This window comes from Sturnira hondurensis, unplaced genomic scaffold (assembly GCF_014824575.4).
Source record: "Sturnira hondurensis isolate 20B ecotype Veracruz unplaced genomic scaffold, ASM1482457v3 Scaffold0019006, whole genome shotgun sequence".
In the NCBI taxonomy this organism is placed as follows: Eukaryota; Metazoa; Chordata; class Mammalia; order Chiroptera; family Phyllostomidae; genus Sturnira; species Sturnira hondurensis.
The window spans coordinates 3,322,081-3,339,001 of record NW_028091637.1 but is presented as its reverse complement, the minus strand read 5'-3'; the positions used below and the strand labels follow the sequence as shown (position 1 = coordinate 3,339,001).

Sequence of the window (16,921 nt, the reverse complement as noted above, 5' to 3'; positions counted from 1 at the left end):
TACACACACTGGCTAGGGATCAAACCCGCAACCTAGGTATGCGTCCTGACTGGGGATCAAACCCGCAAACTTTTGGTGTCTGGGACAATGCTCCAACCAAGGGAGCCACGCTGGCCAGAGCACATATCCAAAAACTACACATTCTCTATGCTATTGTCATCCCAACACACACATGTGCACACGTGTGCACACACGGGCCCCACTGCAGTCTTCTGCCTATCAGCAAGATGTCACCATCATCTACCTGACTGCTGAGACCACAGAAACTCAGAGCCATTTCATCTCCCACATGCAGTCCCTAACAGGCCCGGTGTTCTAACCTCTTCTCCACTGCCCGGCCACCCACCCGCCAGCTGCCGTCACCTGCTACCTGGAACAGAGCACCATCCTCCCTCGGGTCTCCCTTCTCCTGCTTGAGCCTCCCTCCCAGCCATTTTCCACACAGCACAGAGGGAAAAGACTGAAATGGTTACTGGAATAATGCCACTTTCTTGCTCCAAAACCTTGAATGGCTTCCCACTGAAATAGTGGGATACACAAAACCCAGACTCTCCACCACGGTTTACAGCGTGACCCCACATCACGGGGCTCCCTCCACCTTAGGGCCTCTACGCTTCCCTCTGAATGTTATTCCTGTCCTCTTCACAAAGTTCTCCTTTCTTCCCATCTTTCAGGTCCCTGCCTAATTTATCTTTATAAGCCTTCTCTAGGCAGTAACTCCCCACCCCCCAAATTATCACTGCAGTGTTAATTTCTCTCCTTCTAGCCAACACACTGGTAGTTAGTTACTAATCCTCTTTACTTGGCTGCTATCTGTACTGCCTACTAAAATTCAAGTTCCATAAGCCAAAGTTCTGTTGTAGTCGCCACGCAGCAATGCCTAGTGCACAGCAGACACACTAATATTTTAAATAAACATGACCTGATTTACTCTTGTGCAACAATGCTTTCTGATTATAACCCCGACTTTTGCATCTGTACTGTATCTAAAACTTTTCTCTAATAAGATCATTCCAAGTGTAGTTCTATCTACTGCTAATTGAAAATGTGCTTCCAATCTTTTCCTACCGAACTTAGAAGATCCACCACACATCAATTTTCTATCTATCAATTTAAACGGGTAACAAACACCAACGTCCTGTTAGTCCACATAACGATCACCATTTCAGCCTATAGGCCCTCTCCACTGATTATTACTACTTAATGAGGTGGGGGAGTTCTGTGAGCCTGGGAAGGTGGTGCTGTGGGGGGCGGCCGCAGGGCCCGCCCGCAGGCAGCCTGATCTGGTTGGGGGCCAGGAGCAAAAGCGTGGTTTCCGTCCTCCTACCATCCTGGTTGATCACAGGTGCTGTACAGATGTGCAGAGCTCGGGGCTCCTGGGGTGGACAGCACATTCCGGTCTGAGCCCTCGGGTGACACCAGTGTGACAGTGCTCGCAAATTCGAGCCATAAGGCGAGGGGGTCCTGAAAGCTTCCAGCCCAGGCTAGCAATCATCACAGCTTCTGGCAACTGGGGTGATTTTGGTGAACATGGTGGTGTGCCTGTCCCACTGTCTCACAGTGTTAGCACGTGTGAATGGGGGAGGGGCAGGGCTCACAGGGCTGGACTCATGTCCTGGTAGACCTGATGCTAAGTTTTGTTGAACAAAACTTCAAATGGTTGGGTAAGATTATTCCTGTATTGAAAGTTTCTGATTACACCCTTTTTTAAGTACTAAAAAGAAAGGTTCAAGCTACCAAATTTTCAAATAAAGTACAATTCAGTGCCAACACAGGTCACTACAGACAAGTCAGACGTGCCCCCGAGGCACACGCACTGCTGAACGCCGTGTAAGAGCCAGAGACCCCTGCCCCTGTCCCTTCAGTTTGCCCTGGCACCTCACTCTACCTCGATCAGGTTTGACTACTTTGTTAATTAAAGTATGAGTGGACGTTAACTAAAGTAAGAGTGAACAGGACTGCAGGATCCACTCTCACTTATGTTCTGCATATGAAAACACTGGTTTGTTTGTTTGTTTGTTTTTTACTTTCTGACCAGCCCAGACATCACCCTGGCCTTCCCTGGGTTCGTCTTCTATGCAGCGTGGCATGGACTCTGCAAAGCAATCCGTAATCATTCACAGATATGTTGCAAGAAAAGAGCCATTAGTATACAGCAGGTTCCTGGGTTACGGTTCTCAAGCAAGGAGCTGTCAGCTTCTCAGCTTGTACAGGAGGGAGTTTCCCGGAGGATTAGAAGCATATTCTGACACCAGTTACTAGGTCTTTCGTTTCACTTCAGAGCAAGGCTGCAAACGAGGGGCTGAATAAGAATGGGCTTACAATGAAACCCTGTTTCACTACACTGGTGATGGGGACTGTGTCAGATGTCTCAGGCGGGTGCCAGCATCTCTAACATAACCAACTATCTGGAAGAGTGTTAGGATTTCAGGAAACGTCTCTAGGAAGGCCAGTTTACTCAGCACCCCTCAACCCACACTCGCTTGTTGGCCAACAGTAATCTTATAAAATCAAAACATGTGAATCAAAAGTACTGGTATTTTCTTTACGCATCTCCTCAATCCAGCCTGCAGCGTGATCACGTCTTTTGCATCACACTCCAGTCTAGGGCTGCTCTTTGATTCCAGGAAGGTGAAAATTGCCCAAACTCCTTGGGTGCCAACCCATAAAGACTGCCAGCAATGAACAGCTGCACAGTACGATAGCAATTTCCCCAAATTTCCATTATTTTCTGAAGAGGGTCACGAAGATGTTCCATTTGACCATCAGACCTGAATTAGGTTTTTGTGGTGGTGTTTTAATTTAATGAATATATATTGTGTATTTATTCTTTCTCGGACACACTGCCAGGATACAAAGATACAATCCCTGCAATCAAGAAACTCAAAGTGTACTGGGAAAGAACCAACCAAATAAAACCAGGGACGGATGCTGCTGCTTTTCCGTCTGTACAAGTAGCTGGAGTGCTTGTTGCTCAGGACCAGAAACGCTTCAATCCTCTAGAAAACTGTCACACCACCCTAAAGGTCCCAGCTACCAGCCTTTCTAAATATACTCTCCCCTTACGACCTCAGTTCCACATTCTATCGCCTTCCCCACATTGTGTTTAAAAAACATTACACCCCCGTCAGCTTCACTCTAGTCCTCTCTGCTTGCTGCTGATTCTCAGCCTACAAAGCAAAATGTAAACTTTATACTTTCAAACCTAAGAAAAATTTCCTTGAATTTCTGATGTGAGCTTCCAGGCCCAGCAGCCCAGCTCAGGTTCAGTGCTATTTAAACACATGTGAGGAGCATGATACAGCTTCCTCTCAAAGGGCCCTACAAAAGGAATACATGAGAGAGAGAGAAGGCAAACATGGTGGAATTCTAACAGCTGACGAATCATGCTAAAAAATGGGTGTTCCCTGAATTATTCTCTCAACTCTTCTGTAGCTTTGATTTTTTTCAACTGAAAAAGTTGGAGGAAAAACATGCAGGATCAGGCTCAAAGACAGAAATCACAGTCGTTGTGCCTTAATTTGTCTACTCTAATCTGAAAGTAGGCAGGTAGATCTGAGAGTTCAAATGACTGATTGCTAGTGAGTTTAAATACACAAGCAAACTGCACATATTTAGAGAGAGGCTACGAAGTAGCCATATGCTAAACACTGTACCTGTACACGGTCACCGGAGCAAAGAATGAAACCTGCAGAGAATGAGCTAATCCGTCTCCCTCAAGCCCATTCACCTTCCGCTTTATTCCTTCTGGTCATGGTATGTCCCACCACCTTTGGGTGTATATCCCCAATACCCAAATAACCTCTGAGTCCTTCCAAGGGCTCCTATATCTAAATCGGTGGCCAAGTTCTCTAGATTCTACTGCTTTCCTCCTCTCCACACTGATAGCCATCACCTGTCCCCATGGCCTTCTTGGCCTCCCACCTTGGCTGCTGCAACAATCTCCAGGTCTCTTGGTTCCCACCAAGCTCTGCCCAACCCTTGCTTTGCCTCTATCCAGATACTCAACTCTAACTGGCTTACACTCACTCAGAAGGGTTTCAATAATTCTCCAGTATCTGTAAAAGGAAATTCAACGCCTCAGCCTGACACCAAAGAACACCACAAGTCTGATCTCTTGCTCTTTCCCCTCCCACTTTCTTACTCTCCAGTCACAGGTTTATTCACTACTGCCTGTGAGTGTCCTGTCTTTCCTCCCTCCTGTCTCGGCTTACATGGTTGACTCCAACACAGATGCCCCTGGCCTTCTGGCCTCACTTCTCATTTCCTCCCAGAGCTGCCCAGGTCAGGGAGTGCGCCAGCCCGGTCCCTCCCACCCAGGTCACGGCAACTTCTAACTCCTCTAAACCTTTCACCTGCTTTGTGTATTACTTTTCCATTAATCTCCCAAGTACTATTCAAAGTCAGAGTGTATGCACATTTCTTACCACGTCACTAGGTTAGGAGCTCCTAGAGGCAGTGACTTTTTGTGTGTAACAGGCACTCACAGTTTGTGGCCTACATTTAACATTAGCATCTGTGTAAGAATTCCTCAAAACCGCAGTGTTGCCTCTTAAGCTATCAGCCTTCTCCCTCGAAATACTGGTAACACTCTAACAGCAATAGTTTTAACCGTTTTATTGTAGTAAATATGAAATATGCCATTTTAACCATTTTTAAGCATAAAATTCAGTGCCATTAATTACATTCACAATTGTTGTGCAACCATCACCATGATTTGTTTCCAAAACTTTCATCACCCTGAACAGAAACTGCCCCTGGAAACCTCTAACCTTCTTTCTGTCTCTAGAAATTTGACTATTCTAGATACAACATTTGTCCTTTTGTGTCTGGCTTATTTCAGTTAGTATAACCTTTTCAAGATTCATCCATGTTGTAGCATGCATCAGGACTTCATTACTTTATATGGCTGAATAATATTCCATTGCATGAACATTCTCCATTTCACTTACCCACTCACCTGCTGATAGATATGTGGGTTGTCTCTTCTCCTGCAGTATTATGAATAATGTTGCCGTGAACACTGACAAGTATGAGTCCCTGTTTTCAATCCTTGGGGGTATATACCTGGACACAGAACTGCTGGGTCACATGGCAATTCAGGTTAGCTTTCTGAGGAACGAGAGCAGTCCAGCCCCACAACCCAGAAACACAGTCTTTGGGTAAACAGAACAGCCAGGAGAGTTCCTACTCATGTAGTAAGCAATTCACTTCTGGATAGATTTCCTTCCTTCCTACCCATTCAGGACCCAAACGATGATCTAATTTCCAGCCACTTGACCCTGGTTTGGGTGCCATTGTGCTTGTGCTGACACTCTAGTCTCACAGTTCTATTTTTCAACACTGTCTTTATATGCACATAAAGACAACCACACTTCAGTGGTAGTGCTCCATATAGAAATTAGAATGAAGCTAAACATGCAATGAAGTCACATCAATATCCTTAAATGTATTTAGTAGCATCAGAAGAATTAAAAATACGTAAAAGGAAGGATATTTTCAGCAAGTGAGATGACACAGGATTTTGCAAAGAGTGACTTCTGTAGAACTCATGGAATTAACAACCACTTATAACACGCTAACCTCAGCCCTGGCTGGGTGGCTCAGGTGGTTGGAGCATCATCCCATTCACCAAAAGTTTCAGGTTCAATCCCCAGTCAGGGCACATACCTGGGCTGCAGTTTCAATCCTCTGGTTGGGGTGCTTAAGGGAGGCAACCAATTGATGTTTCTCTCTCACATCAATGTCTTTCTTCCCTCCCTCACCTCTCCCTCTTTAAAAATCAATAAATATACCCTCAGGTGAGGATTAAAATAAATAAAGCGTGTTAGGACAAGCTAAACTCAGGCGAGGTGCATATATCTTCATTGTTGTAAGGAAAGAATCCCTCTTCATTCCACGGTTAGCAGCATGGGACCCCAAACTATCAGTGTGGGGTGCAGCTTACAGTTGTAAGCACGTGCAACAGAGTTTATTCTTGTATTACTATTTATTAATTATTGTAGTACTTTCCATACCAACAACTGTAAACCACTTCCCCCCACTCTGTACTATTACCACTAATTCCAGGAGGATCTGTAAAACCAGAAAAATACCATAATATAATTTCACAGAAACCTTCCAGAAAGATACAGGCAAAATGCTAAACAGGCCCTGTTGGACTGAGCCCCTGGCTCAGTGGACTGAACTCAGGCCTGCAAACCAGAGGATTGCTGGTTCGATTCCCAGTCAGGGCACACGCCTGGGTTGCAGGTCTGGCCCCCAGTAAGGAGCTCAAGAGAAGCAACCACACACTGATGTTTCTCTCCCTCTCTAAAACTAAGTAAATAAAATAAAAATTTTAAAAATTTAAAAAAACCCAACAACAAAGTGCTAATCAGGAGCATCTTCAGGAGGGGCACAGTCAGATGGGGTCATGAGGCAGATCATCCACTTTTTACTCTGTAACTTCTGCGTTTCAACTTTTCAAAAATGTGCAATCTTATTTTATTGTGTAATGGCTGAAAAACTGTATTGAAATACCAGCGATAAAAGGCAATGTTAGTAAAAAGAGACGAGCTATAAAAAGGAGCTAAATGGGCAATTCTACAATATCACCCATCTGACACAGGCAGGAAACCGATCTCATCTGAACTCTGCAGCACTATGAGGAGGCAAGCCAGGTCTTTGGCCCTTTTAGTGCATGAGGAAAAGTAGGTTGAGAAAATTTAACTTCCTACACTAATGCATTGTTATTTTTTTCTCATTAACCTTTAAATCATATTCCAAAAAGTATTATTTAGCTGTTAAAATGTAAAACCAACTATATCTAAGTACATAAGTCATTTTCCCTTAAAAATTAAAAGTACTGACTTAAGTTTACTTATTTAGGAAACAGAAAAATAATGGTGAAAGTGTAATAATGTCATATATAAGGAAAATTTATCTTTATTATTCTCTATCATGCTTGAAATATTTTATAACTTCTAAATGACCTTTTATCCTAAAATAGCAGCCGCTGCAGAAATCCTGAGATTTTAGGTTTCAAGCCACTCTATGAGTAGTTCGCTCATGATAAAAATGCATCCATTAAGTAAATCCTGAAGTTTAAAAGACTTGGGCAAAATACACCATTTATTACGTGCACACACACTGTCTACAGACATTTATGCCTACAGATTAGTTAGATAGCTATAACTAGTCAATTTAGCAAAGAGTGAGCCCTGAGCTATAAATAACAGCTGCAGAAGTGGCGCTAATGGCCCAGAGTTCACCAGCCACCAGCCACCTAAAAGGCATAATTTTACCATCCAAGATACGGCATGCTTTAGGACATCATTACTGTAGTTAAGAAAATATTTTCTTCCTAAACGAACGGAGACAAAACACGGGGGGAAGCCTAACCGAATGTGCAGCACAAGAGTCGGGGCGAGTCTCTGTGTACACACACAGAAGCAAACAGTTCAGACACCAGAGAATTAGATTTATATAGCAATATAAGCTAATTGTAGAACATTCACTTAAAATCTACCTCACAAGATATACTACACTTAAGATTTCATACATTATAACATATTTAGCCACTGCATTTCACACAAGTTTTGAAGTTCAGCAACTTCAAAGCCAAATATTTTTGCCAAGTTCCAAACTCAGTGAACACCAGCCGTGCACCTTTAAGGGAATTTAAAACTACACCAAGTACTGATTGAAAAAAGGTAGTCCCACAAAGGGTTAATACATGATACATTCATTTAAAGCCAATTATTTAATGCTTCCAAAATATAATTTACAGTTGATTTACTTACAACTTCACAAAAACCAAGCTATGAAGTTCTCACACTGAGTAACATTTTAAAAGTTATACAAAAAAATAAACAATGCATATTCAATCTATCATTTAATTCACACATTTTAATTGGAAGCTAGCTTCAAAGAGTATCCCCACACTAAATTATCTATTCGATCTCCAACAATGATGTACATTAACTGCTAAACAGTTCAATCCCATAAGGGACCAAAACAAAACTTAAAACCCAACTCATTTAGGTAAACTGAGCACTGGGACTGCTGGATAGTGTTAAGTCAGTCAACACTAGCACGCCAACCAAAAGTAAAAACAGTAACTCCTATTGCTTAAGCAGCCCTCCTGGAAAACGTCTTCAGAAAAGACAAAGTCTTTATTTTTAAGGCTCAACATAACACACATTCTCTTGCAAAATAAAGATGCCTAATGTTTTCTTTGAAACCGAAGAGATATTTTTTGCAAAATATATTGAAGTTTGCTTTCCCACCACTGACCACTAAATAACCATCCAGTCTGGTGAGCCACCTGACCACAGATAATGTTTAAAGGTTTCACCTTGAAAAAGGTATTAGGGTTTTCCAAGGATACAAAGTACATGTTCAACAGCACAAATTTCTCACCTGTAAACTTAGCTAAAATGGTGTGAAATTAAAGTGAATTTATTGTTTCTTTAAAAAATAGTCAATCCCATGAAACCCTTTAAATTATTTACAATTTTTAAATTTGATTGCACCTATTTGCAAGAAAGCCATAACATTTAGATAAATGTTATCAGTTCTGAAACCATGCTTCAAAAAAAGCCTTTATGCTCTCATCAGCTACAGCTTCTTGAACTCACCAGGCACACACGGAAAGCACTTAAAGAACAGGAGCAGTAACTACAGAGCACAGACCAGCACAGGGAAGGCACATGGATTTAACACAGCCAACCAAGGGAAGCTACAGGCTTCGATCTGAACGATTCCAAAAAACAACAGGTATCACAGCCCTAAGCCTTACTCATTTCTCCACTTTTTAACGGTGTGAAAAGATTCTTTAAAAAAAATGTATTTATTTTTTTAGAGAGAAATGAAGGAAGGGAGAAACAGAGGGGAAGCAACGTCTATCGCATGCACCCAATTGGGGACCTGGCCCACAACCTAGGCTTGTGCCCTGACTGGGAATCAAACCTGCAACCTTTGAGCTCTCAGACCAGCACTCAATCCACTAAACCACTTTAGCCAGGGCCTGAAAAGATTCTCAATACCCAGGAAAGAAATCCTCAAGTATAACTGAGTGGTTCGGTTACAAACCATAGCTTAAGAGCATTTCAAACTCAAAATGACTTTCCTTACAAAACAGGACAAAATTTTACCAAAGAACATCCCACACCTGCCCGACATTAACAACATATGTAACCAAAATGGCAATATTAAAGTCTCCACTTAATCCATTAACCATAGTTTAGAAAGTTCAGCAATAATAAGCAAAGTATTTCCCTTAGCTTTTCAACCTGAGTATTTCCACATGCTTGATTTAAATTCTGTGTTTTGGCCACAGTATTTTCTTGTCGGTAACTTCTTCTACCCCTACTTAAAAAGTTCAGCACACTTTTGAAACCTCACATCCCATTCCAATGCCAATTATGAAAACTGAGAATGAGGTTAAATGTTAAACTTAATTTTAAACAATCGGAGTAATAGAAATGAACAATTAATCACCCTTAAATAAATGGCTCTAGTATAACAAGTCTTTCCTCACTTCATTGTTGATTTAGTAAAGTCATCAAGTTTTCTATCTTGACTCAACAGCAAATAACAAAACGGGGCATCTGAAATACAGTGATCAACAACCCTTTGAAAACTAGGATCCAACTGTTTTGAGATGGAAACACACACAGACTGAGTAAAGCAATTTCGAGGAAAAACACCTTAATGAAAGAGTTTAAATCTATAACTTAACACCTTTTTATCAAAGCCACAAATTATTTTCTAACTGGTCTGCCAAAAGCCCAACACAAAATGTATGTCCGACAGAAAGACTGTGCGGGGCCAATGTTTGCTTTAACTCTGTGCTCTCTCTGTAGAGAGCCTGAGTAACAGATGCAGATAGCAAAGCAATTTTTTGAAGCCAAAATGCACCTGTACATCATCCTTAACGACACGTGAAAGACCCAGGATTAGTCAAAAGTACATCTTTAAATTCACTGTGCAGTTTTGTTCCGTGCACGTAAAAGTGTCCACTCCAAAGAAATCTATTCCTTTAACTCATTAACACAGCACTGAGATTGTCAGAGGCTCATCAAAACATTATACTCAGGTAAATAAATTCCAGCTGTTATTAGATGTTAACACCAAAACAAGCATTAACCAAAGAATAAAAGCAAAAATTTGTAAAATAAAGAAAAAATAATAAAAGAACATTTTTTTTTTAATTTAAAAGGATGCTCACCTGCAGTTGGGTGGAGGGTCTAAAGTGATATCTGCCAGTTCCTTCTGAATCCTGGAGTCAGGGAAGTGAGAGAGAAAAAAAACACAAGAAACATTTAGGCATTGGTAGTCTCCCACCTGGAATGTACTGGTCGCGCAGACAAACCTAGACTCCTGCCACGATAGTAGCACTGGATTCTACTAAGGGAGGAGGAAACTACATACCAAAAGCTTCACAACCGTCACTCTGGGAAAAAAAACTTTGTTTTTGCCCAGGTGAGCTGCTAGCTGGGTCTCATTATCACCTACAACGTCGGGGTTCGAATCTGGCCTCACACTCTAAAGCAGTTCTGTTTCTTGATGTGTTCCATTTAGGAAACAATTTTAAAACTCCCCTGTGCACAAGTTCTCTGAACTGCACTAGAATGTGTCAGGACACACACATCCTTCCCCGGCACCTCCTGTCCCTGGACGGAGCAAGCAGAGCCATCCCAAGGGTGGGAAGGACGCGCCCCACCGCCTCCGCCCTGGGCTTGCCCGGGTCACCCCGAGTTCCTGGGGCGTCCTCACGCCCACCCCCTCGCAGACCCCTCCGCCCCCAGGCCGCCCAGCGTCCTCGGTGAGGACGCCAACATGGCCGCTCCCCGCGAGGCCCCTCCAGCCCTAAGTGACCTGCACGCCGTCGCGGGGTGCCGGGGCGACGCAGGCCGCAAGACCGACCCCTCCCGTTGGCCGCCCGGGACCCCGCCCCTACCCGGCTCGCGCCCGACGGCCCGGACCGCGCGGGCGAAATTGCGGGCCAGGGGTGGGGAGAGCCGCGCTGCGACGCAGGGCGGCGACGCAGGGCGACTCTCCAGGTCGCCCCCACTGCGTCCCGGAACCTCCATCTCGACGCCGCGCCGAGCCCTGGCGCGAACACCCCCACCCGGTCCTCCCCGGAGGCCGGGCTCCAAAGGCCCGCCCGCGGCCCGCACAGGTGCACCCGGGTCCGGCCTGCAGCCCGCACGCTCACTCAGACTCTCGGCTCACCTTTTTCCAGGACATCCTCTCACTTCCCTAGGGTCGGCCCCCTTCCTCTTCCATTCCACACCGAACGCGAAACCCGGGACTCCCCATTTTCTATCTCTGCACCAACCCACGACTTCACAAAGAGCTCCATTCCCCACTCCCAGGCCGACGCCACCAGGCCGTTCACACCAAGCTCTGGCCTTTGTCTTTGCTTACCTAGGCGCTTAGGACAACAATTAAGACGACAAAGTTTGAGGCCTTAAAGGTTCTTCCACCTTCGAAATGGTGCCTTCCATTTTTATAACTTTTTCTGCTCCTCTCACATAAAGCTCTAAAGGGCTGTGGTGTAACTTAATCTCACCAGGGCAGCATAGTAGTAGAAAAACAACAAAACAAACAAACAAAAAAACTAACATACACACACACTAAAGACAATCTGAACCACAACGGACGCTTTTTCTCCTTCCAAAGGTTTTCTGAGGGCAGGAAGACAGGCTGGCTGGACTCAAGTCTGAATAAGTTTTAGAATGCATAAAGTGTAAGTAAAGAGAATTTAAAGGTGGTGATTGGGAAAGTTCTTTAAACCTTCCTGTTGGAGAACATTTCCTGTCCTCTATAAATCTGGTCTGCCTTGGAAAGGGGTTCACTGGCAATCTCTACTGACATCTCCTTATCTGTGTCCTGCTAAATTCTCCTGCTATCAAGAAGCATTTCCGTCTGGGATATTTGGATCCCTGCTATTTGACTCATTATTGTATGCGGGACTAAAAGTTTGGAGCCCTGGTTTCCTGTTTCCTTACCTGAATGCATATTATAATGACTGCCCGCTAAAAACCTATGCAGATAGGGAAAATATCCTTCTCACCTGAGCACAACTTGGATAAAAATACATACTGACTTTATTTCTCTTTGTCAATGCAACCTCTACTTCCAAACAGTCAAGAAAAGGTAATTCTTTAATACTTAAAAAGTGTAATACCGGACAGCTTTATCTACTTCATCTCCCCAACACTTGCACTTCTAGAATAATGGCAAAAGATTTGCAAGAGTTACACATTCGTATGTTCTGCAGAGTAATTCTTGTCCAGACCGCACACAGTGGGGGCCTTCCTCCACCCGTGGCCTAGAAACCACTTACCACTATGCAGTTAAGTAAGCTTGTTGGCCAATTCAGGCTTCTCTTTCAATCTGTCTCCAGGTATATGTGCTCCTTCCAATTCTATGGGTAACATCTGCCTTCCAAATCAATATAGAAGCAACTTCACAGAGTAGGTTCCACAGGGCCCCATGAACACCAATTTCCCCATATTCTTTCCTGGACATACTGTTCCTCTCCACTTTTTACCTATACTATTAACCTTGGTTAATACTAAGGTGTTAACATTAATACCTGCTTTAACACTAACAGCTAACCTTTCAGCAAGATATCCAGAAAACTAAAACTGATGTTAGGTTTATAGGTAAAATTACTGTTTGTAGCTTCCCACCTTTCTTTTTTTTTTTTTAAACACCTACCATTTCTTTTCCCAGGCATTTCCAAGTAGGTTTTTAGCTCCCTTAGCGTAGATGGACAAATTGTGTGGTCGTGACAAACCCCTCTCACTAATTTGCTGACACAAAAGACTGTTTTATATTTGAAACCTGTACCTTTACCCCCAAATACATACATGTACAGCAGGGATAGCCAGCAAAATATAAAAACACTAATGACCTAAAGCAAATATCCTGTCTTAGGTCAGGCCAAAAGACTGCTCCAGTGTGGATTAGGAGGCCAGACCCTGGGAGGAAGGTGGAGAAGCCAGGAGGTTAAGGAATGCCCCATCCAAAGTGGGCAAGAGAGATGCCAAATTCTGGGAAAACCAGCACAGCACTAATCAATGAGGGCTGGTTATGACTCCTGGAAAGCACACACACAAACTAACTCTCTGAAAGTAAGAACAATCTTGCCAAGGCATCTTGCCACTTAATTCTAGAGGTCTACACTATTTAAGCTCAAGTCACACCTCCATCTGCCCACCTGTTAGGTTGCCAAAGCACTTTACCAACATTTCCAATCTCAAATCAGGAAGGAGGACAGAACAAACTTTCAAACTCCAAGTTCCAGGTTCACTACTCAGTGGAGCAATTTAAAGCCTCACATTCCATTTTATTTTACATTCTTTAAGGAAAGATATCCCAGTTTAACCCACCACTTGGATCTCTCTCTATCCTTCCGGTTTGCCATTGTAGTTCAACCACAGTGCACCTGAGAGCAACGAGCGTTTATGAACTGTCCAGGGGCTCCCAGAAATGGGCAACAGATTTCTTTAGGGGTTACGGGACCAGAGGCCATTACTGAAGGACGACAGAAGTAAAAAGCAGCTTCTCCCAGAGACATAACAGGAGTGAAGAAAAGAAGCCACCACTTGAATTCAACGTGAGGTGGAAAAAAAACCCCCAAAACCCACATTTTACAGGAGAGCAAACAGTATGAAAAACTTCATGCTCCCTGAAATTTGGTAAACTGCATTTCTTCAACCGAACAAAAGAGAAGCCCCCAAGTAACCTAGAATTACCATTTGACATCATGTATTGATTCATTCATTTGCCACAGAAAAATCTTTTTAAATTCCACTTGAAAACTTCTGTCACCACCTATTAAGCTTTTTTACCCTGCTAATATGAGTTACTTATTCCTTATGCAATCTGTGGGGGGAAGCTCTCCTCAGAAAAAGATCATGTGTGCAACAGGTGAGGAGGATGTGATGGTAATAGAATTCATTTTAGTAGAGTTGTCTGGGCAGGTATTAGTAATTAAGTGCGATGACAGTAGGGAGGGGGAGAGTCGCAGATTGCTGATTAATCGGACAAGTCATTTGAAATCAGACTGGGGGGTCAGGCACAGAAGTAATGAGGACTCTCACGAACTTCAGCAAAAAATGAGAAAGGCAAGCCACAACAGTGGCAGGTGGATAATGGCTAAGAGAAAATAACAGAAAAAGCAACAGACAAAAAATAAACAGTGAGGACTTCCAAGGCCCTTCTTTCAGTTTTACGAACACACAAATCAGGAACATTTAAATCTACCCTCACTGGGAGGTAGACCCAATGCAGCAAGAGGCAGTTAGGGGGAAATAGGAAGCCTGGGGGGGTGGGGAAGTGCCGTACCTCTTGGCGCTGGTGGAGAGGAGTTTGGAGTTTTTGCTCATGCTGACTTTACTCTCCTTCTTCTTGGGGGTGTTTGTTTCTTTCTCAATTTGCTGGTTGGAGGACGAAGATGACGAAGAGCTGGTGCTGGCCCTCGAATCGTCATCCGACATAGCGAACCCCCCACCCCGCCCCGCAAACAGCCCCTGCAGGGGGAGAGAAACAAAACAGAAAAACACACCCCTGAAGCCAGTGTAAATTAAGGGACCCGGGTGCTGTCAGGAGGGCTTGGGCTTGGATCAGGGGTGCACCTGGCCGCCCACCACTCACTTCTCAAAGTCTTCAGGCCCATCAAGGCTGCTGCAAATTGGACGCCGCTTGTTTATTTTTGGCCCCAAGTAGGGGGACACGGTTGGAAAACGGTCAGGAGCAAACCGTGCGGCCTCTTCCTCACAGCCACCCCCCCCTTCTCCAGGGGCTCCCCTCGGGGCTGGAAGGGAGAAGCCGAGGAGGCAGAAGAGCGCAGGGAGGGGACGCGGGTGCCCCGGCCGGGCACCGAGGGAAGGTCCCGGCGGTCAACCGGCCTCGGGTATGTTGTGTTGGCTTCCCGGGGGTCGCCGGGGTCGGGTGGCCAGGGCGAGGCTGCGAGGGCCGGCAGCAGAGTTTGGACAGTTCGAGAAGAGAAGGGCGGAGAGAAGTAAGCGAGGAAGCCTAAAGAGGGGGACGGAGGCGGGGAGCGGGTGCCCGGTGGGGGAAGGGAGAGGCCAGCGGGGGAGGGGGGCAAGGGAGAGGAGGCCCGAGGTCCCCCGCGCCGCGCCCCGACGTCCCTTCCTGCCGGCCTGACCCTCGGCAGCCCGTGTCGGGGCTACCGTGGCCGTGGCGGGGGTCCCGAGCACACGCCCGACTGCCACCCTGGGTGGGGGTGGGGGGGTGAGAGGTTGGGGGGGATCGGCCTCCTCAGAGAAGGAATAACAATGAGTCCGCCCGCCCCAGAAGGGTTAATCCCCGTGGGCCCCCGCCCTGGAGGAAAAAGGGGCTCCCCAAGTCCCCCTCCCCCGTTCCTGGCCCCCCGAGCAGCCAGTGGGGGGGTTCCCAGGGTAGCGCTGACAGTTCCAGCCACCATGCCCCCCCCCGAGTCCCCGACGCGGGCGGTCCCCGCACCCCACGCGACTTGGGGTCCCTGCCCATCCCCCGCGGGCGGGCCTCGGACCCCTGGGGCTCCCCGGCCCCTGTCCGCGCCTCCTCCCGCCGCGCCAGCCTGGTGCCCGGCGGCCCGGGCGGCGCGGGTCGAAGGAGGCGGCGAGGGGTGTCCCCGAGGCCAGGCGACGCGACCGGGGGGCGGCGGGCGGCGGGGGGGATCCCCGTACCTCTCTTTGTGTCTGGCTCCTCCGTGCCGCCGCGGCGGCTGCTGCTGCGGCTGCGGCTGGGCCTGGCCACTCGTGTCTCTCTCTCGCTGGGAGAGAAGCGGAAGTGCAGCAACAGCAACTATTAAACAGGCAATGGCTTCCCCCAGCCACACACGCTCGCACACACACTCCTCCTCCTCCTCCTCCTCGCCCTCATCCCCTCCCCCACTCAGCCGGGTCCCACCCACCCGCGCTCCCCTCCCCCTGCACACCTCCGGAGGGGCACGAGGAGCACCCGGGGGACCCGGGGAAACCCTGCCCCCTTCCCACTCACACCCCCACCCAGCGCCTCCTCAGGACGCCGGGGAAGGGGGCGACGGCGTGAATTTTCTCTCAAGTGGTTTGGGGACCTGGATCTTGGGCTGGAGAGGGGAAGCCGTTCCGAGGTGGGGGGCGGGGGCGCTGGGAACGATTGGAACCGTACGTAATAGGGGGGTCACGAGAGGAAGTTCTTGACAATAAAGGGAGGGGGTGGCAAATTGGAGAAAAAAATGGTAATCCGGCGGCGGGGATTTTGGACTAGAGAATGCAGCGGGAACTCCTCCTAAAAAGTGATCCGTTTAAGGGAGAAAATCCCAAAACAGGATTTTCCTTTGGGCTTCTCCCTCTGGCAGTTTACCTGCTCGGAGATCGGTTGGTTTAGGCACGCCCGGGAGAAAAGCCCAAACTGGAGTTTTCTGCTCAGGCACATGCAATTTTACAATTGTAGGTTCTTCCAGTCGCTTTTTATACAAAGTGCTGGTGTTTTATAAAAGTGATACAAAGGATTCCGTGACAGGTAAAACCAACGTGTAACAGGCTTATAAATGAGAGAAATCACTGGGAATAAACCCTTTCCTACTAAATTATACTGGATTTAGAATGTTTGGTGTCAGTTTACTTTTGACACGAAGTTTGATTTTTGGAAGTTGGATTAAAACTTTTGAGAATTCCTGTACCTTCTTCAGGTACAATATAAATGCAGTTCAAGTAATCATTTTAAAAATAACCACTCGGTAATTCTTCTGGATTTTCCTTATTTAGTATTTTTACCAAGATTAATTTTTTTTAAGATTAAGGCATCAGAAAAAGATTAAGCCATCAAATTACGATTTGGTTTCTTGTCGTTTCATTCCCAAGAAACTGAAGAGATATGTGCAATGCTACACATACAGGGTCTAGTACATTATGGAGAGCGCCCTGTCAGATTT

The 16,921-nt window shown here is 45.9% G+C and overlaps 1 protein-coding gene across 1 annotated transcript in view; it reads right to left on the bottom strand.

Moving 5' to 3' along the window:
* The window catches only part of UBE2E1 (ubiquitin conjugating enzyme E2 E1), a 71,444-nt gene extending 55,590 nt beyond the window's left edge, over positions 1-15,854 (bottom strand). Inside the window, exons 1-3 of the mRNA XM_037070759.1 lie at positions 15,693-15,854; positions 14,347-14,531; positions 10,214-10,264 (exon numbers count right to left, since the gene is read on the bottom strand). Of these exons, the coding sequence (XP_036926654.1) occupies positions 10,214-10,264; positions 14,347-14,498 (203 nt within the window). The 5' untranslated portion in view covers positions 14,499-14,531; positions 15,693-15,854. The remainder of the gene's footprint in view (positions 1-10,213; positions 10,265-14,346; positions 14,532-15,692) is intronic.
* Positions 15,855-16,921: the final 1,067 nt, after the last annotated feature.